Source organism: Lissotriton vulgaris, chromosome 1_1 (genome assembly GCF_964263255.1).
Source record: "Lissotriton vulgaris chromosome 1_1, aLisVul1.2, whole genome shotgun sequence".
Taxonomy (NCBI): Eukaryota; Metazoa; Chordata; class Amphibia; order Caudata; family Salamandridae; genus Lissotriton; species Lissotriton vulgaris.
In genome coordinates this window covers 2,038,084,498-2,038,106,307 of record NC_141685.1, presented here as the reverse complement: position 1 = coordinate 2,038,106,307, position 21,810 = coordinate 2,038,084,498, and the positions used below count along the sequence as shown (strand labels likewise).

Here is a 21,810-nt window from a genome sequence, read left to right as displayed (position 1 = left end):
TGATGACAAAGAACCGAAGGGGAGAGAGGTGGCCCCATACCGAACTTGCAGGAAACTGATTTAGGGATAACGGCTATGTCTGAGGGCCTGAGAGTCCTGCTTGCCATGGAGCTCATAGTAGAGACAATAATAAGGAGGAAGCTAAATGCAACTATCAAAACACCAAGCCCAAGAAACGGATGCCGGTCTGCCTTACTAGTGAATCACTCTATAACATATGACAAAAAACAATACATCTTTTGAAACCCTGGAAGAGCAGAGGAACTCCTTAAACCAATGAAGATGCCAAAAAGGCAAAGAGTGGGTAAGAAGTGTAAATAGGAATTTAGAGGAGGATGTGTTGGGCTTTGACAGATATAAGTGACTTCACAGACGTTAATATTAAATAATGTGGTACAGTCTAGGATTCTGCAAGCAAAAGAGATTATGTAGGTATAGAATACAAATTGCTGACATCAAAGTTCATACAGATATATGGTTGACGTTTCACGTACATTCCTCTATTAATTGATGAAGTTGACTTAAATAGGCATTCTTAGAAATTGCCGGTTTGTTATAAATTGAGCATTACCCCACCTAGGAATTAAAGACTTCGATGGGTTGTGTATCCACTTTGACTTTGATGTTTCTACAAAAATTGATTAAAACCTAAAAGATGTAAGAATCAATTAGTAGAGATTATTTTGGCCAGACTTCGTAGAAACCATGTGCATCACGATGTCCATGAAGTGACAGACAAGAACACATTAAGCCTATTCGAGTCCAGATGTGAGACAGCATGCCAAAAATAGTACATAGCACACCCTCGAGGACGTTGCCATGGATTTTCCAGCATAGGATGGTTTATTTTTTAAAAGAATGTTATAAAAATGTTGGAACAAATTTGGTTAGCTCAACATTCATGGTGGAGCAGTGAAAACAAGTGACACACAAAAATACACGCCTGTACACTTTTTCACTAAACCAGTACACCTTTTTGTAAGCTAATCGAGTTTAATGATGAACACATCTTGAAATACATATTCAATCATAAAAATGTCTCAGAAGCTATGAGGACAATATAAACTTCAACTCTCAATATGTAACATAATGAGGTGAAATAAACTAAAAAATAAATATTCTTAAAAACTGAGAAGCCTCTATTGCAGTCTAAAGAGGAACATGCAAAACAGTAACACGAAGAGAAAGCAAAATGAGTTAGATAGAAAATAATCAATTCAGTTATTGTGTTAATAAGTCAAGTGATCAATAAAGCAGTTTGCCTAGCAGAAGAAACAGAAGACATCACTTTTCTTACCCAAGCAATACCTCACTGAAAAGGTCTTAAACGGTTGAACCGCTTTGGGATTGTTTATGTTCCTTTCTGGAGGGGTATTTGTCTAGAAGTTTGAGATGAACTGTTCCCATGAGGTGCAAGGTTAATACTGATTTACCTAAGGCAGACCTTTGTCTAGAGTGGCACACTGGGTGAAAAACGAATGGCTGAAATGCTACCCTGAGCCATTGCCAGTGGTTAGACTACTTGCAAGCTTTCCTCCCATCATCTTTTGTGTGATCGATGGTAGCTCTGTACCACATTTCGGCTGAGCATTAACATATCTTTTGAGATTTTTCATCTCACCACAAAGATGATAACTTGTGTCAGCCCATAATAAAGAATGTATTAGAAACTGTGGCTATTTTATCTAAAAATCTACCAAGGCCATCTTGGAAGATGAAAAGTTTTTAACCTCTTCAAGCTCCATTTTAATTACCTGGAAAGGCTGCATCCCTGAGCAGATTTTACAAGATCACAACTTGTGTCTCCTAAAGCGTTGGTCTTAAACAGTCTAATATACAAAGGTAGCCAGCTTATCCGTCTCTAAACACTACCCTAAAGAAAAATCTCAGCAAAGAAAACTCCCTTGTGAATGGTTCCATTCAATACATATGTGGGTCATAATGACTGCCAATCCCACAAGAAGTCAAACATAAGAAAAAATAAAAGCATAGTATTGTTGCTCTTGAACACGTATTTAATTGTGGAGGGAAATTGACACCAGTTTAGGTGGTTTCCGCTTCTCCTAGTAAAAACAGACACCAGTACACACTATATTAATTCAACTTTTGGAAATCTTCATATAGCATTCTTTAAAATAGAAACGAAAATTACACCTCTTTTTGTCTCATGTTTTCTGTAATATAAATTAGTGTACCACTGTAGAAGCTAAACCTAAACATACCCTAAAAATCAGGGAATAATGATTCACAAAAAAAGTGGTTTATTCATGTAAATATTCCATGAATAACAACATTCTATTTTCCTTGGTTTTGATTTAATTGCCTGACTCATTATTCTCGAAGCAGTTCCAGTGTGGACAGAATATTTTTTTAACATTAGTCTAAAATTCGTAACAGCAGCAAGTTACGTGTTTATGCTTAGTTCTGACTTGCTTCATCATTATGTCTTAGTCAGTTTCTTCAGACTCATGCCCTGTTACCATTTTATATCCCAAGACTTGAAGGGGTCACGAGGCGAATACAATCCCGAGTGAGGGAAGAGGAGGGTTAAACAGCAAGTTGATAATTTCAGAGGTAATGTGAGTTCAATCCCATGTCTGACCAGATACTGAAAAAAGCAATGGGAAAGCTAATAGGTCTAATCCAGAGAGAGCTCTAGGCTTTGACAATGTATGTTGGCCATGTTATACAGCATAGTGACAACAGAGGGTATGAGACCTGGGGCAATCAAAAACAGAAGGCGGGTGGGAGGCTGTTGGACAATAACAATAAAGCCAATCAACATGGATGGGAGAGAGACAGAGGAACAAGGAGTGGGGGAAGAACACGAGAGAGCCAGATGAAAAATAAGCATTCTGGAAAGTGCTTGAGCACAAAGAAATAGAAAAAAGTAGCTCCTAAAAATATGAGGGGTGGACACAAGTAATATGTCCATGCTCCAGGGGAGAGAAAACACAGAAGAGTAAGGAAGCCAACAGAAGTTGGTCATAAAAAGCAAGTAAATGAGAGCGACTATATAGCCAAGCAATGATTAGCAATGCGCAACCTCTAAGCCCTCGGTTAGAAAACAAAAGGTCTCGAAGAGAGAATATGTGCATTGTCAAGGTGAGACCTAGAAAGGAGAGGTTGCAGTGATCAAGATCTTCAACCAGAAAAAAATTGCACAAATGTAGAGCTTTTGAAATTTCTATTGCTGGAAATTGCCAGTGTTTTTGTATTCTTCCGATATAGTGAAAAATAAAGGTATATTCAAAATGAACAATTGAAAGAAGGGAGAATGTGCAGCTAAACTAAGCAGAACAATGTGAATGCTGTCTTCACTGTTATTTTTATGCCTGGTGTTAGCAATGACCTTACGATTTTATATTTATAATATACTTACTGGTAGGGGCTTTCAGGCAGCCTCCCTCTTCATCCATTGGTCAATTGAGTCATTCACATCCCCCCCAGCCACTACAGCAAACAGTATGTGGTAATGAGTCTGTTTACTTCTTCCATTGCCTAACTTCACCATTAAAGAGGGCATTCTGTTCTTTCACAATGAGCACAACCATATAAAAAATACGTTTCTTTTAATACCAGTGACTACTATGGCAATAAGTGCTTTTTCAGACCACACAAATATTTTTGCTTTTAGCCAATGTTCTTTTTTTTTTAATTGGCATAGGATTGGCAACTTCACGAAAAATACAATTTTATAGAAAAACAGGCAATGACAAAGCCAAAAGGCTGGCAGACAATGCCAGACTTACTGGCTTTGACAATGCTGGTTTCAAGTTGAATCCTGCCGTGGACCTGGTTTAGAGATAAACACAGCAAGAGGAACACATTTGATTCATAACATGTAGATCTAGTGATGAAAAAAACCAACATGTGTAGAATGCCCAATCTCTCTCAGTTGGTCCAGACATAACACAGGTACCACTTTTTATGTGCATGATCAACATTTGATGACAACATGTACTATGAGATTCAACAATACGCCATCAAGCAGAGAATCTACTCAAGAAGTAAACATTATGCGGAGATGAACTGTTAGATATTCCCATCCTCTCTACTCTGCGTAAAGACCCTGTAAGACTGATGCATTTTCACAGGTGCAATAATATACATGGTGTGTAGCACTATTACCAATATTCAGCATAAATGAAAGACATACCCTGTTACAGAGACAGCCCCAACATGTAACAGACAAAACGATGATCCATGTGGTGTGCCATCTTTCAGCTTTCCTAAAAACTAGGACTCACTTTAAACAGTGAAGACGGAGTAACAGGAGGATTGCCTTATAGAGGATAGCTTTTTTCCCAAACTTTGGGGCCATTTCACAAAATGTATTTTTGAAAGCAAACATGGGTTTACAGTATAAAATACCCAGTTATACCTGCCAGGAGTTCACTACAGCATTCATGGCAGACGTATTTTGATTACTTCTGATTTTCTAACACAAGTACGAAGAAATCAGAAGTAGTAAATCCTATTTAAGGTGTGGGAGGTGCACGTTGTAAGGCATAGTTTAACTGGGAAATTTGTGAATGCTCACATTTGTTGGCATTAACAAACTGAAATTAATCCATTACCACCCTGGAAATGGCCAGCCTTTGGTCTTCCAGGATGGGAAGAGCAACAGATAACCCCCAAGATTAGCTAAAGAGGAAGTGTTTTCCCCACTGGGACATTTTTTTTCTCTACAGAGAAAAAACATTTTAATGGCATCTAACACAGATATGGATGAGCAACACATTGTACAAACTCAAGAATTTATTTAAGACAAAGCAAAAAAGTCAATGGGTACAACTGATGTAGAAAAGTGTAAAAGTACGGACAGAGCCCTACAACTCCAACTGAAAGTACTTTTATACTTTCTGTACATCCACAAAATGGGTGTATTAGTACACTTGGAAAGCCACGTCAGATGCAGGTTTCCAGATGTACTAATGCATCTACAATTGTGACTTTTTAAAGGCTACCTATTGCCTCTCTGTAGAACTGTAAATAGTGCACTACCCACACAGAGGGTACTACAACCCAACATGCTCAAGCATATTTTTCAAAGATTTTTTCATCTCAAGCACAAACTGATATGTCTGATCCCTCTAATGACACTGATCCTGACATTCTCTACCTTGCATCTTTTTTCCATAGGTATGGGCTGTATATCCCATCGCTGTATATAAATGAAAATTCTAACTGGATTTCAAGACGGAAGGCTGTTCAAAGTGTTGCTTGGATAGTCACACGTGCCTGAATTTAAAACTATAACAGTCTATAGTAGACATTTTGAGTTCTACCTGTTGTTCAGACATCGGTTACTTAAGTCCATTAGCCTAAAATGTTAATATCTCGACTGGTTAATGTAGGCTTCAAATATTTAATAATAACGCACTTTTACCAGCTACGCTCTTCCTTTCTGGTGGCTCAGATGCCTTACCACAAACACTGCAAAAGTGCTGTTTTCTGTCACTAGAAACTGATTGCGGCAATATCTATTTTAGGTTGTCAAACAACTGCAATGCTCATCAATTGTTTAATACTTCTTTACGTCTGTAAAAAAAAAATTCTAGTTTCATAGTAGGAAAACTGCAATATTTTGCTCCAAAAAACGCAAACTTCATAAACTTTATAATAAGCAATACCAATCTTCTAAAATAAGTCTACAAATCTGTATACATTTTTCGTCTCACTGTGTGTGGTAAGACCAGAAGATACAAATCTTCAAGATCTCACTCTCTCTCTAGATACATAATCATCTATATATCTAGAGAGAGGGCGAGAGAGAGAAAGGGGAAGAGAAAGATAGATAGATAGATAGATAGATAGATAGATAGATAGATAGATAGATAGATAGATAGATAGATGTGTATATTCCCCACCTAATCACCTGTCACAATAATTGTCCATATCAACTTACTTGAATCCTTTACACCATATACAGATAACCATATTGCCAAACAAAAAAGTAGATTTAGAGGTTTTACAAACAAAATATGGCATGTACTTTTGTTGGGGGTTGACGACATAGACTACCATGTACCAGTTCTACATCTCTTAAAGTAAACCAAACTTGTGCCAAAAGACAAAGACGAAAGGAGGCAGACAGGGATAATGGTACGACTGCACTCCTAAAAGGACAAAATGGTTGTAAAACGGTATATGAACATCTATTCTAGCACTGCAGCATTTTACCTTTTATGCTTCTCCTGCAGCTGAAATGCCGCATTTGCTAATTAGCGGTAAGGAAATGGTGTGCATACAATGTTAACCAGTTCGGGCTTCATGTGGAAAAGTACATTAAAAATGCTTTCTCATTCACTGCGCGTGAGAAAGGTTATAAGGGAAATGTCCTCGTTCTGTTCTATACACCGGTTTCAAGAGGTGATACTCTTTTGTGTCAATCAACAATGCGTTTCCTTTGTAAGGGGAAGAGGCGGGTGGAAAGGGACACGTGAAACAGTTGTTCAGTGTAATGCATAATCGGATGCTGATTGGCAGGGACTGCTTCCTTGCGAGGCTAAGGCCGGAGTCTGCTGCTCGGAGGGCCCCGGCGCCCATCCCTTGTCATGTTGATGAAAGCGTGACATATCAGAAGGCTGCTTGTGATTTGGCGATTGTTTCAGCCTTGTTTGTCAAAGCGACCTAGGTGTCAGCTGACAGAAATAAATCAGAAATTAGCACGCAGACTCTCGAAGCGCGCACAACATGGGCACCAGCAAAACAGCTGGAATGACGTCCACGTGATGAGCCGCTACACAATGAGACATGTGACAACAAGTAAAACACAGAGATGCATCACAACCTTCGCCTCGGGGGGCACAAGGCGTTCATCTCCCAAGAGAGTCTAGCACACAGATTAACAAACACATTGTGTCATTAAAAGACAGTGCGCTGTGGGTTCGATGGTCAGCGGACACCCCGAAACTACTGTATGTTGTGTTAACTTCACATAGAAGAGACATGTGTACTATGCAGGTGCTCTATATAACGGCAGCATGATCCCTTTGAACCATGTACGAGAAAATATAAGTAGGATTGCAGGTTTTTCCATTAAAAAAATAATACACTCGTGTTTAGATCTGCATAATGACTGCACAGACGGTCATGTTTGGAAATGTAAGTCCCACAAGCCATTTGGCCCAGCAGGATCCTAGACAGCCCCATATTTTCTTCTATCTGTGTTACGCTTTAGAAGACCTTTTATAAAACATTTCCTGTTTTACCTATATTCATTTGTCTGTTTGCATGTGTTTTGTACTACAATACTGCCCAAGAAAGGGCAAGAAATGAAAGGGACCGCATTTGTTTCTCTGCAAGATGCTCATTATTACCATTTGCGCTCCTAAGTTATTCAGTGTTTTTGGACGAGCGAGAAATCTCTTGAGTAGGAGCCAAACATTTTCATATGGCTTCTGTTCCCACATTCGTGTCTTCCCCAAACAACCCGAGTGGTGGTGGTGGGGTATGTGTTGATCTGCCTCCCCCCCCCCCCCGCCCATTCCCAACAAGCAGAAGAGCACTTACTGCACCCAGCTTTGTAGCTGAAGCCAGGAGGAAGGAGAAAGCCCTGCTGGGCTGCTGCTGCGGCCAGGGTCCGCTGGTCTGGGGGGAACACAGGAATCATCAAGGGGGGCAGCTGGCCTTGAACCTGCGGCACACAAACAATAAAACAAAGTTAGCTTATTGACCAATGCAGAAGGACGTCACTCTGTCTTCCTCTTAGCAAAAATGTCACAAGCTCAAATTCTTGAAAAAAAAATTTGATCCATCCAGCCTGGACTACATTAAAAGTGCGAAAGTAGACAATTTTGTAAATAAAAATTCATGTCTGGCTAATGAGCCCACCATAACAGACACCCGATAAGTCCAATGTCTAATCAAAGTCTGATAGTGATTTGTTTAGAAAGAAAACATTGAAAATATCTATGACTGATCACAACAACCAAAGAGCGCCTATATTCTGATCAGTTATGAGGATGTGCATGGTGATTCACGAAGAAGGTTACTATGACAGAGTCTGTTATGGGATTGGCGAATATCTCCCTGACAAAGGTCAATAATGTAAGAAATTGACCTTCAAATCACTTGCACTCCGTCTAGCTCACGAACAAAATATACATGAAAAAAACAGAATAAACAGTAGGGATGGATTCTGAAACAGTATGAAATGAACGATCCAGTTTAAGATGGATAATTCCGCACCAATGATGGGCCAACCTTTCCTTGCAAAAACAAAACACATTTCTTTCCAAATGGTTGTCTCTGACCACAGCCTGTTGCATGTACAGTATGTCAGCTTGCCCAAAAGTGGCACAGGCACATAGGTATCTAGGACCTGACCTTTTTATCGCTTATAAGAGGCACAGGTTCAACAGCGTATTTACGTAAATGGTACGCAGTTTAAGAAAATATAAAAACAACACATGATGTAAACAAAGGTGTAAAGATTAAAATTGAACTCCAAAATTATTTTCTTTCTCCTAAATTGCCAATCGAAATAACTATTTGATTTTTTTAAAATGACAAAGTAACATTATTCTGAAAAGCGAAAATGAACAGCTGTGTGGAATTTTTGCATAGTCCTCCTAGGCAAAAAGCCACAGAACTGAAAAAAAAAACATTATTTCCAAGGATGAAAGTGACTTTGCCAAGTGTAGAAGCTCCAAAACAGGCCTCACAAACACTAATAGAAAGACAGATGGTTCTACTGAAGGTTTTGCTGCCAAAAATAAAATTAAAAAAATCAAAAATAAAAAAATAAATGTGTGATGTTATTGAAGCTGAATGCAAAGTTCTCTAATGACTGAAAATATTCTTGTCCCGTTGCATGTGTGAAAACTGCCTCCAGGGCTAACCTAGCTTTCGGGAAAAAAATAACAGTTCAAAAACATAATAATATTGCTCCAAAAAACATTTAGAAATTAGTTGAAAAGAAAGTTGTGCTCAGAATTTAAACTCTTTCCTTGTTATCCTCCATTTCCTACCCTATTTTGTGGGAGGACAGAACCAACTGTACACTTAAAATTGCACATTCAAATAGGCACCTGCTATTTTCCAGCTAATGCTTCCTTCCGAAGCAAATTTGCAATGGAGTGCACCTAGAAATTGACCTGATTTTTATGGTATAAATGTGGAGCTCAGAACAAATTCTTTCAGTGTACTTTCTTCTAAAGAAAATTGCTGCTTAGTGAGTAACTGACTATTTAATGCCAGTAAAGTGTCCTTATCAATCAGTTCACTGTATGAGAGTAGATATAATCAGCACCCACCAATCACCTATTGTCCTTCCTGACTATAAATAAAATATTACGCTACAGCTCGCCACATAATACATTTGATCATTTAGCAGGTTGTGCTTTAATAAATACCACCCAATAAAAGTACCAATGATTTTACAGTTTCCAATCCTTCAATAAATTCCAAATATTCACCACAAACCCGTACCTCTGCCTTTCACTACTCATAACGAAGTAGATCACTACTATTATGACCAAGGGTTTTAAAGGCACAGTACACATATAGAGTTAACCTAGGTTTTAATGTTTCAAAATAATACATCATTGTAAATCAAGTAGAACCATGTTAAACTGGAAAAATGCACATTTATGCAAACTCTGACACATGTTGTTATATGAATATTAGACATTTGTCTGACCTGTGTAAAAGTCCTAGTATGCTATGGCTATTTTTAAATGCAGTTCTAGCCACTCCAAAAATGTGTAGGTGCTATTTGAAAAGAAAGAAGGATGTTGTTGGGACAGGAAGTCTACTGCATGTCTCTGGAGAGAGTGCTTTCCCAGCTGTATGCTGATCTCCAAGCAAATCACATACAAGTCACTGTATGATTTCTAGATCCCTAACTCAGTGAGAATGACAATCATACATGTCCACTGAGGGTCTCCCTCTGTACATGAATTGAGGTCTGAGAGCTTGGCTCTGAGGTCGAGGGGAGGCATGCACAGTGCACCCCAATTTCACATAGAGTGCCTAATGATCTCTGTCTGCACACGCTGTGATAGACGGACAGTGGCGGCAGCAATAAATCTGCAGTCAGGTATACCTGTATCCCTGTATTCTAACAAGGGTGGGCGACTAGTCATCCTTCTGACCAAGTCTGTGTAGTCTCTCATCTGTGGTCCTGTTACCTTTGTCTATCTAGCGTCTGTTTGAGTGCCTGTGGGTGTACTGGGGAAGGAATGCAATTTGAGCCATTATGTATAATGTGATCTGTCCTGGTGGACAATCCAACTCCCCTGTGCCCCTCACAATTCCTTGCTCCGGCCTGGTGGGCAGGGGTTTTACATTTGCTCTTATCTGTGTTTAGCTGCCCTAACCCTGTTAGAAGGGACCCTTTCTGTTGGGAGATGGTCAGGAGATAATTAAAATTCCTCTTGGAGGAATAGCCCGAGCTGGTACAAGGAATACAGTAGATCATCCTTTGTATGCTTCAGACACGCAGTGGAAATGCAATAAATATGCCTTGTCATTGGAGTGGCACCCAGGATTCAAAAGTCGCAGACCCTCTGATTGGATCAGCAGATCAATCAGAAGTGATAAAAGTCTGGCCTTATTGGTTTTTAGTTGCGGTTCAAGACTGGTCTACGGTTCTGAAGAGACGACCCTACACGGGTTAGTCTGAGGAAGCCATTTACAGCCCACGGTGTAAAACCAAGAAAAAAGGCTTGCTCACCACGTCTCTGCACACCACTAAATGTGGTTTACCTTGAGGAAGTTTTGTATGTGATAGTTGAATCATGCTGCAAAGGAGTTTGCCGGTTTGACAAGAATCAGTGGCAGCAGTCAGAGTACCAGCTGTTCCTGTGAGGCTTGTGGAGCTAGTGCTCTGAACAAGGGAATTGCAGACAGCTGCTCAAGATAAGAAATCTTGCAGCACATTAACAGAGGGAGACAGGAAAACTTGATCCCAGTCCTTAAAGGTGAGTTCACTATGTCCATACCTCTGCCCTGTGCTGTGGGAGCCTGTGGTGCACTTCCAGTTACAATCTGTACCAGTGGTACAGGTCCTCCCACCTTTTTTTGTGATATCTGGGGGTATCAAGGTGTACTGTCATTCTGGCCAGCCACTAATCTCTTACAGCTAGGGACTCCAGTAAAAGGTGCCAAGACACCAGGCACCTGTAAACAGATTCCTGATGCCACTAGATCAGTGGCTTCACTAAGGAAAGGAGGGCACTTCTGTTGCTTTCATGCATATTTTCAGCAATAAATATGTAGAAAATCTACCAACATTTGCTCCATCCTATCAACAAACTAATGAAAGTGAATGAAAACTATTTACATGCGAATTATATGACCAACTTTACCCCTTAAGAAATTTGCATCGTTAGAGATCTGCTCATATTAAGAGCTCTTGTTCTGCACTGAACTTGCATTAAGAAAAATTACAACTATAGAAATTAACTTCCTAGGAAAAGTAAAATTTAAAATGATACGTGACATAATTGACTGAGGTATGGTACTTCCTGATACTCATAATTCATCAAATGAAGACTAGATCTGAATTCAAATCCTGGTTTTTATTAAACCTATGACTGCAGATGCTAAAATGCAAACTTGAGCTCATGCAGTTCATGGTCTTGAACCCAGGAGTTAGCTTTGTCACTCATACAATTCAATGTGGAGAAGAGTGTATATGTTTTCAAATAAATGCATTTCGGGGGCATGTATTGAGGCTAAATTCGATTTCTTTATCAGACTACATAACATGACCATCATGTGCTGGAGGGTATCCCGTCTAAATGCGGATCATGTGAAACCATTTCAGTTACAAATTCAGGCCAAGATACTGCATTGTTCAGACTTTCACAATCATGAAGGTAGAAAGTATTATTGTCACCTTGGATACTGGAATTCAAGCAGAGGAACAACATAAAGTCAAACTATATCGATGATATGTATAGAGAAGATGAGTTGCTATATTTGAAACCTATTGTGGAAATCAAGGTAGCAAATCCAATCCAACTTTTGAATTGTGAGTGCTCGGTGTTACCAAGAAAGACCCATTTGGCATGGAGAAACCATATTTATTAGCGGAAACGTTATTGGATCACTTCAGTGTTTTTTTGTATGGCATTCAAAAAACAGCTTTATTTGTGATGAGCGCAACACAGCAGCTTCACTCTTCACTTGATATTGAGATCAAAGAGTTAGTGTTAGAATGAGATCCTTGACCGTGCTCAGTGGGATGAAACCAGTATCCCGTTCACTGGTCCTAGTTCGTTCCTCTAAGCTTATTTGGTGGTGAATCCTACGTAGGCACTACCTGCCAGTTAGTTACATATGGACACCTGTGACATTTAACATTCTTGTTGTGTCAGTGACCTAATCTGTGAACTATTATGATTTATATCCATGCCGGCATACATTATTCATAGTGATTCTGACATTTGTTTCTTGCTTCATGATAGCATATCCGCTCCACCTGGCGAGTCTAAATTAGACATTTTATAAATGTTGGTCTTTCTCTTGTTAAATTCCAGAAGGTTCATTCTTTGTCAATCTTCCACTAATAACATTCTAATCCTTTCACTGCAAAAATTACGCGAGTGGGCATATTACATATAGCAACCAGCTTTCAGTGAAGTTTCAAATGTGAGTAAAACACAGCTCTAACGCTCCAAAGATTGCTTCTTGATTTTGCTACATGTATTACATCTGTTTGCACCTAATCAAGATGTAATTTCTACCACAAGTAATCCATATCTAGAATGCAGTTGTTTTGTAGGAGAATGGGTTAATCAGACTTATTGTATAGAATAAAATGTTTAGCATGAAATAATGCTGCCTTCTATATTTCACATCTGAATCTAACGTTCTATTCCTCAATGTACTAAGTTTTTTTTTTTAACTACAATCAGTCAATCACCAGCCCATTTCTGACATGGTTTGCCACTTCAAGGACTGCAATCATAGATAAGTGCATTATAAAATTGTCTGATTTCACTTTTAAGATGTGTTTTTTCAATAGGATAACTTCCAGGTGACATATTTTCCCTTAAAGCTGTAATGTGAAAAGGTAAAAGTGACTCATTAGGTACAAATAAAATTTACATTGGCAAAGACATCCCTTTCAAAATCCTTCATTTGTTCCAACAAATCTCACCCTCTCACTTAATTTGCTGTTTCCTCAGGATGAATCTCGAATGTTTCGAGGAATATAAGATTCCTCCAGGAACTAAACACTTAGAGATTGGTGCAATATTATTGCCTTTCTTTATATCCCACCATATTTTTCCGACATCCTGGCCTATTGTTGGTTATTTCTTTCATGTATTACGGATAGTAGAACTAGCTCAGAAAGATCACTCCATTACCTAGGAGGTATGGCACTCAGGCACTGACAGGTAACCGTTGAGGCTCATCATTAAAGTTTCTTAAAATCTGACCTTAGAATGCCTTTAGATCTCTGCCCTACACACCAGTGATTTGTTATTGCTTCATAAAATCCTCCTAGTTGCTGAATCTATCCACTAAAAAAAGCTACATGGAATGTATATTATTGTATGTTGAAATGCAAATATGAACTGGGCCACAGCTACAATTTCAGTAAAATTAAAACACTCAATATAATCTCTGCACATTGTATTGTATGGATCCAGATCAGAATTTCATTTCTGGTTTCCTGCAGTTTGCAACTGGAGATAATCCAAGATAGCTTGACTAACTCGAATAATTTATCAGTAGCATTATCTAAACTGGAGAGCACAACAGGCATTAAAAGGGATCCAGCAGAATATTTAGCCCCAATGTTTTCCCTTAAGTATGAATTATCTTTCTCCACCTTGAGATTAATGACAGAAAGGTTACATATCCATGTTAGACACTAAGGGTTAATGGTGGCTCGTGTGATTAGACCCTCACCTGAGGTCCAATTTGTGACACCATTTGTTATTAATCTAGATGACAGCATCTGGATTATGTGCAAGTTATTGAGTGTTCTAATAAATTTTTCCCCTAGGCAATTTTTATTTTTGTCTGCCATGAATAGTGCCAGTTAACTTGTTCCGATTAAACTTAAATTAATTTTATGTTTATTTGTAAATATTACTATTATTTTAGTAAGAATTGTTTAGGCTCACTTCTGAGAAGATACAATTTCCAATTCAGTAGATATGTGCTTTGCTTTCTCTTAATGCTATCCATTTGTGATGTTTGTGTTGCAGTTTTGTGTTTCTTAAAATCTAATGTGCATAAAAGCATTTTTAACATGTTTATATATTAATGTATGTGTTTGATGGATTGCAGCTTTTATGATTATATATTCATTAATAAACAAGTTGTTTGACTGACTGAATTTGTATAAAGGCCTGATCAGCATCAGCCTCAAAAACCCCAAAAGGGTGTTAAGAGGTTTAAAGTGACTCAACCTCAAAGAATTGATTTTCTAATAATATTGCCTGACCCGTTGGATAAAATACTTAAGTAAATTATGATATCAATATTAAATAGAGTCCTAATGCTGCATGAGACACAAAATAATGAGTATTGAGGGTGACTGGTCATGGAGCCCTAGATGGCCATAGCACACCACCACTGTATATGCCCTATTCTTGACATTGGAGTGGGGAGCAGAGTGAGACACCTGCCAGACATACTAACAGCAAATTGCAAAAGTCTTCATCTTGTACATTCCATGGAAACACTATACATTTTTGTATCCTCACAAAGCCAGAAACCCGCAAAAGGATGGATGCCTTCTCAGAGGCAGAAACTAGTTAGACAGAGCTATGTCTCCACTATTACATGGGTGAAATGCCCAGATCCACTTGAGGCAAGCATTTTACAGTCAAATATATTTCAAATAAATATAGTAGAAGCAGGTGTTTGTTATATATCTCTCAGTTTACAAACAAGGTATTGCATATCTTATAGCTATTGTTGCTTGCTTTGAGAAAGATGGATTGAGATACGGACAATGTCATGTGGCTAGCACTGGCCCTTATGAAAAAAGGACAGATTTTCAAATCTTTCGATCGAGTGACAAACACTTTACATTTAGGAAAGCAAATTATAACTCTACCCTCAAAAACGTCAATATGTGGTAGTATTCTCTTCTCAGCTGTAACTTTTTAATAGTTTGAATTAACTAACACTCAAAGGGAATCTTGGGTCAAGTTTATTTCAGGTACTGACATTCTATAATTATTTACAAAATACTTTAATTGTAATTTTCTCACAATTTTACCATCCCTTCTTGACAGTCACTGAAGCAGAATAGACTGGATTTGACAAGTGCGGATATAGGGGTGGGGTGGGGGTGGGGGTGGGCGGAAATGACTATAGCAAAAGTCGATTTTATTGTGCCTCCACCAGGGGGCAAGTGGGAATATATGAATATTTTTATTGCACTGCATGCCCCAGCTTCAGAACAATTAGATATTGATAAAATAATAATATGAATATACATGCTGAGTGGGTGGCTAAGGACTCCTCATTGGTCAGAAGTAGTCGGTAATGTGCTATGGAAAAAGGCTGATTTGGACCTTAAACCACCGCCCTGCATGTTGTTTACGAAGGCCCTGGAGGCATCCTGGTCCATGCATGTGTGCTCTTTTGGCACTGTGCGAAATTGGGGTAGACTGTGGAGGGTGTGCAGACTTCCTTTACTGTAGACCACGAAGGCATGACTTTAAGAGACGAAAGTGACTGACGCTGTGCAGCCAATGGGCAAAAATGATATAATCAGGCCTGGTCCTTTATACAGTTCCAAATGTTGCTACTTTCACAGCAATTGACTTTAACTTGCATCCATCTGGCAGAGAAGTCATTGCAATGTCATTTTTAAACACTTATAGAAGTTGCTGTAACAAAAGGTGCAATTACAGCTACCCAACGCTAAAAATTAACTATGAATGCCCAAAATAAAGTTTTGCTTCAAGTACCATGAGCAGTGCTAGTTTTTAATTTAACGTACAGGTGTAAAGAGACCCTGTACACCTCAATCATTAGCACACACCAGAGAGGATCACAATGAGACATTGTGACATAACACAAATTGCAGTAATTGTATCTATCTAACTTAAAAAACGCTTCTTAAAGCTAAGTGTGAAGTGTCCACAGGTAACAAGCGTGGACTTTCAGCAGCACTTCTTTGGTTTATCAAAATCGTTATGTCATTCGCACCCCACTGTAGCAGGGCCTTGTGTTTCTTCCAAATATAGCTTGAAACACTGCAAATGAGTGTGCAATGCCAGCCCCAATTAATGAAACACCGATTTATTTTCCTTAGGAAGGGCTGCTCGATCAGTGCAGGTGGGAGGGACAGCTCCAAAACTCCAGAAGCCCCCCCCCCTCCAGCACACCTGGTACCAGGATACATTTTACCTGGTACCAGGATACATTTTATGGGACATCTGCAAGCGATAGGACTTAAGGGGGGGGGGGGGTGCGATAATTCTATAGGGTTACTCTGTAGCAGGCCTCTTAGGGATGAGGGTAGACATTCCATTCAAAAGAATACTAATGATCAACATGAAAATAGAGCATTTGTAGCTGTCTGATATATTTGTTCAGTCACTATAGCTAGGAATATGATGTGTGTTTATGTGCTGTGCTGTACAGTGGTCTTCGACTGCAACATCCTTGTGAGTAAATACAAAAATACACAGATACTACTGAAACAGGTGTGCAGCTCCTCTTTCTGTAGCTACAATGCATTTTTTTCAAAGTAACTTGGGGTTGTATTTCGCACTATTTTGCAGCACTTGTTTAAGTACTTTAAGTGTTTTCAAATGTCTAAGAGTGGTGCAATCATTACATTCAACCCAAGTTTATTTATTTCTTCTGAAGAAAGAGAAATAGGGATCTAAGGATTAGCACCAAAATCATCTGGACTACACGGATGTATGACATTACAACGCATACTTTTACCACGCATGCCTTTACAACGCGGTTTTTACAACGCATGCCTTTACAACGCATAGCGCTTTGGGGTGCTGGGTAGTGAAAAGTTTAATTTACTATTCCAACTCCAGTCCCCGTGGACACTAGGGAAGGTGTTGGATAGTAAATTAAACGTATTCCCTATCCTAGAGCGCCCCCCAGCGCAATGCGTTGTAATGGTTTGCGTTGTAATGACTGTGTTGTAATGGTAGTGCGTTGTAAAAGTTTTTTTGTTAAGGTTGTATACCAGACTACACATAGTATGAGCTGGAATCAGTGCAAATGGGGACATTTAAGATGATATACTAAATAGTCTCACTCTAAACTGAAGACCCAGACTTTGCAAGCTTCGGCACAGGTGCTGTGCACTTCACTTTTCTGTATGGGATTCTGAAATGTTCTAGATTTGGGCCTGCCAAATCTGTGCATTAGGACCCAATCTATGTGTTGAGAAGGTTTAGTCTGCTGGTTTGGTTGGCATTTGTTTTGTTATGCACTTCTGTGACGTCTCAATTGGAAATTAATTAAGTAGCGTTCCTCAATGATAAAACACTTCTAACATGTTTACAATTAAACAACCTAAAATGCACAAAAAATCAGATTGTTAGAATAAAATAAAGTGTTGCTGCTTGGACAGAATAAACTGATGACGGCAGGGGCTTTACTAAATGAATGAAGGCAATAGAAGTTAAGGTCCTAAACTTACAGAGTAAAGAGCCTGTGAATTCTATTATAATCCACCGCACCGACATGATGACCTGCACCAAGATTGCCCCTTAAATGTACCAATATTGCTTAAGAACTGTAAATGCCTCTGAATTCCCAACTATTGCAGCAATGACAGTCAACTGACTGTACTAAGTCAAAGAAGCATTAGCTAGCCGGGGTTTCTTGTTCCAGCCACAACATTCCACCAGTAACAAAACAAAAGCTGACAAACTGGAGGGACCAATAACTGGTTGAGTGCACATGCTTATGAATGTCAAAGTTCAATTAAAAGACAGCTTTTATGCTATGGATAGGCTTCTATGAACCCAAATGTGAGCAAGGGAAATAGCACCCTGGCCTTCATGTAAGTAGTAGAAGGCATAAGTAATGGGTTTGCAGTGGGAACTTCACACTCATGGACCTCGGTGCCACTGCACATGCTGCATTAACAAGATCAACGTCCCTCACACCTCTGAATAGTCAAGTACCATTCTTTCTTGCAGTTGGTACTAGAAGAACGGAAATGAATGGTTTATTAGAACCACAAATACCATTGAACCGCAGCAAATGATTACAGTATAGCCGTAATCAATAGTAAAACCAGACTATTTAAAAGCAGGCTTTCTTCTTAGAAAAACAAAAGGTATCAAACAAACTAAAATACTCAGTAACCTTTGGCTACCGAGCGCACAGAATCTTAGCAAACCTAGGGTTATCTGTCCTGGAATCAGCCCCATTCTCTGTCTTTGGGCTGAAGCTGTTATTAAAGTGACTGGCCAGACAAAGGACAACTGTCCTGGTGAGACAAGAGGGCACAGCAGGAGACCAAGTAGTGTGTGGTAAAGGAGCATAACAAGACCTTGGTACGTTGCACAGGCTGCCTGCCTTTACCTGCCACCGCTCACTACATTACAGAGCGGCTGGATGAACTAACTTCTTACAACATAGCCAGTAACGCACTGCCAATAATTAAACAAAATATGCACACACATCAAACATAAAAGAAGCAAAACAGGAAACGAGTGAAATAGGTGTGGCTCGGAGTTAATGTTGCCGGAGGTTTTACAAATAAAAGTTAAAGCCCAGCATGCCCTCTCTTACAGCAATGCAGCGCATTGAATGTTACTAAACCACACTACGCATGTGGAGCAATTGAAAAAGATTTGCATTTTTTTCCTTCCTTTCTTTTGTGGTTTCAGAGAGCCTTCCAAACATGATGACTGTTCCCTTGGCCAGCGACATGAATGCTGTAATCACACAATTACTGAGCTAGGAAGTTTAATTCAGCATTTTGTTTTCAACCACAGAACAATTACTCAACAATTTCTGGTTAACCATACCACCGTGCAAGCTGACGAGGAAGCGGAACACAGGCGCAATCTATTGTCTGATCTATTGTTCGACATGAAGGCAGGCAGCGGGGACCTATCCGGTGCATCCCTCTGGCACCGCTCCGAGACACTCGGGGAAAAGCGGATTCTCGGCCTCAGTTACGGCGCACTGCTGCGGGAATGGCGTACTGACTGGTTACACAATGCTATGAAATGCGAACGTCGGAATATCTCATGCTCCTTCAAAACTGCGTTCTTTACTATGAGAAATGCACCCCATTTAGGGCGTGAGATCTGGGCCAGCGTTGGACCTCAGCCATTCTACCAAAAAAGCAAGGTCCATCAAATCATGTGCATTTGGGCTGAAAGAGAATGGCTCAAGAATGTGAAGCACTGAGACCATATGACTGGTCCAAGTACGAGAAGCACAAGCAGCGCCGTGGTATCGGCACAATTTCACAGTAGCCTCAGTCCAGCCGGCCACCGCCCTCCCCACAGCTCAACTATCAGACCATTACTAAGTATCTACGAATCCAAGAGGTCTTGGCTCTAAAAGGCTGAGTTGTTTGGTTTTCAAATGCTTGTATGGTACATGTGAGAGGAGTCACGTTTAGATATCTGGGTCATATCCGGTTTCGAGAGGATGTTCCCAATGGGGCATGACTGGGGGGCTCTGGACCGGAGGCTGAAGGCAGTGTGAGTCAGTGGGCCGTGATAGTGTTCAGGAGGCATGCCCATCCAATCTTTGGCCTCTCTCCATTGCACCCATATTTTACATATGCACAGCAATATTAATTTTAACAGAAGAGGATAAAACCTTTGGGAGCACTAATTGCTTTAGTCAAAAGGACAAGGTATTTTATTGCCCTACATGTTGTACAGTACTATATATCCTGCTGACAGTGGCTATAATCGCCCTGCCTGAATTCTGTGCTAGAGGCGAGGCTCTGTTACCAAGGAGAGGGTCTTCAGCGACCAGTGGAGCCTGAAGCAGGGTAATAATGCTGCGAGAATAGTACATCTACGGAGGGTAGAATTTCCTAAATTATACCCAAAGAGGTGTGGCGCAGGGGCCAGGGCAACTGACGCTGGACGCTGGGGATCACGGTTCGATCTCCGGCTCCTGCGGCAGAGGTCTGCCCAGCACCATGCGACTCCGGGCAATAGCTCGCTTAATCTTCCTGACGTCCCCCTTGATACCTTTGGGTAACTGTTCGCGCTTTGCAAATACTGGACATTTACATAAATATTATGTAATATATGAGCATCATTACCACGTGATACATTCATACAAGAAAATATTGTGCTCTGGATCATGCCAATGTCTGCAGAGTCCTGCATAAAGGATTCTTATCTCTCTCTCTCTATATATATATATATATATTTGGTTGCCAAAGCAAGCGTTTTCCTCCCTAAAACCATGCCTTTTTTTTAATCTTTCACCCACACACATACATTACGCCCATAGCAAGCTCACTAAAAGCACACCAATTGTGCAGCATACCGGTACAAGGGGTGGGACAGAAATGGCTTGGTTTACTTTTAAGCAAGTCTTTCAGTTTCAATTTGTATTTATTTTTCACATAAATAGAGGTGGAAAACAATGTATTACAAATGTGTCAATTTTTTCTTTTAAATGGAAAACAGAGAAATTTGGGGCTTGATGAACTAATTAAAAGGAAGGTTGCATATAGAAGGTGAAATTTGTGCACCACATTTTTGCAACCTGCCTTTCATATTGCATTGCCACCTACATACAAATAGGCCAAGCCATAATGGCAAGTCACATGGTTTCGAAGAATGACATGCCTCATATATATTAATTAGGCAGATTACTATTTGCAACCTCTGGGATTGGCTATGAACACAGGGAGGTTGACCTCCAAAGTACAGACGGCCAACATCCTGTGCACGCATTCACAAACGGGAACCATGTATTATTTATAAAGCAGCCTGTGCCCCAAACAGGAACCAGTGCTGTTTTTAAAAAAAATAATGTTTTCCATTTGGGAAGAAATTGGGTGGAGCAAGCAGTGCTCCCCTGAATCAATGATTCAGGTGACAATTCCAAAATTGGAAAAAGTTCAACAGGGAGGTGTTAATTCCTGTTCAAATGTTTACAACTACAATTGCCATTGCAAAGGATGAATACGTCTCATACTGAATAAAGGCTATTTGGAATAAATTGCTGAGCCCTTCTTTTTAATTCAGAAAGGTTTTTCCGAAAGGCATGAGCGGTTTAGTGCATCTTAAAAAAATCTTTAAATCATAAATACTGTAATTTTCCGAACTCCATGGTTTGGAACCGCAAAATAGTTTTGTACCTCTGGCTCTAAATCCGTGTCTCTTCAACATGTCAATACATGCAGTTTGAACAAATGCTGTGCAGTTTGACAGGGAGTTATCATGTGATCTGATTTGCTCATAAAGCCTAAATTGCTGCGAATGTGTCTAGGTGTTGGTACTACAATGTTAATTTTTTACAGTGAGTGGAACGTTTTATTGCATGGGGCTAATTAGTGCCCTAAAGCACTAACATTATTGAAAAGTGGACGCACGTTTATCAGCTAAATAATAATAGATATAATAAGATAAACAAAAAACAAATATGATTAAAGAAAAGAAGAAATCAACAAAAACAAATGCCTTTAAACTGAGAGCTCTGCTTTCAAGAGGGAGATGTTTACAACAGTTAAATATTCAAAAAGTGCTAATCAACTAAGTGGCAGACCAAGAATAAAAGGACATAGGATTCCATACATTGATGTCTGAGCAGCAAACTATTGAGATTCTCACTCTCAACTCCTCAGAGAGGTTCTCCATCAGTTTAGTGATGCTAAATTCTCAAAGAAGGGTTGTACCAAGCATGTGTAAC

At 39.6% G+C, this 21,810-nt stretch overlaps 1 protein-coding gene across 3 annotated transcripts in view; it reads right to left on the bottom strand.

The window, feature by feature from the left end:
• SOX5 (SRY-box transcription factor 5) overlaps positions 1–21,810 on the bottom strand; it is a 441,228-nt gene that overhangs the window by 123,965 nt on the left and 295,453 nt on the right. For all 3 annotated transcript variants that reach the window (XM_086920362.1, XM_086920351.1, XM_086920354.1), the window contains one exon: positions 7,519–7,642. In XM_086920362.1, the coding sequence (XP_086776488.1) occupies positions 7,519–7,642 (124 nt within the window). The remainder of the gene's footprint in view (positions 1–7,518; positions 7,643–21,810) is intronic.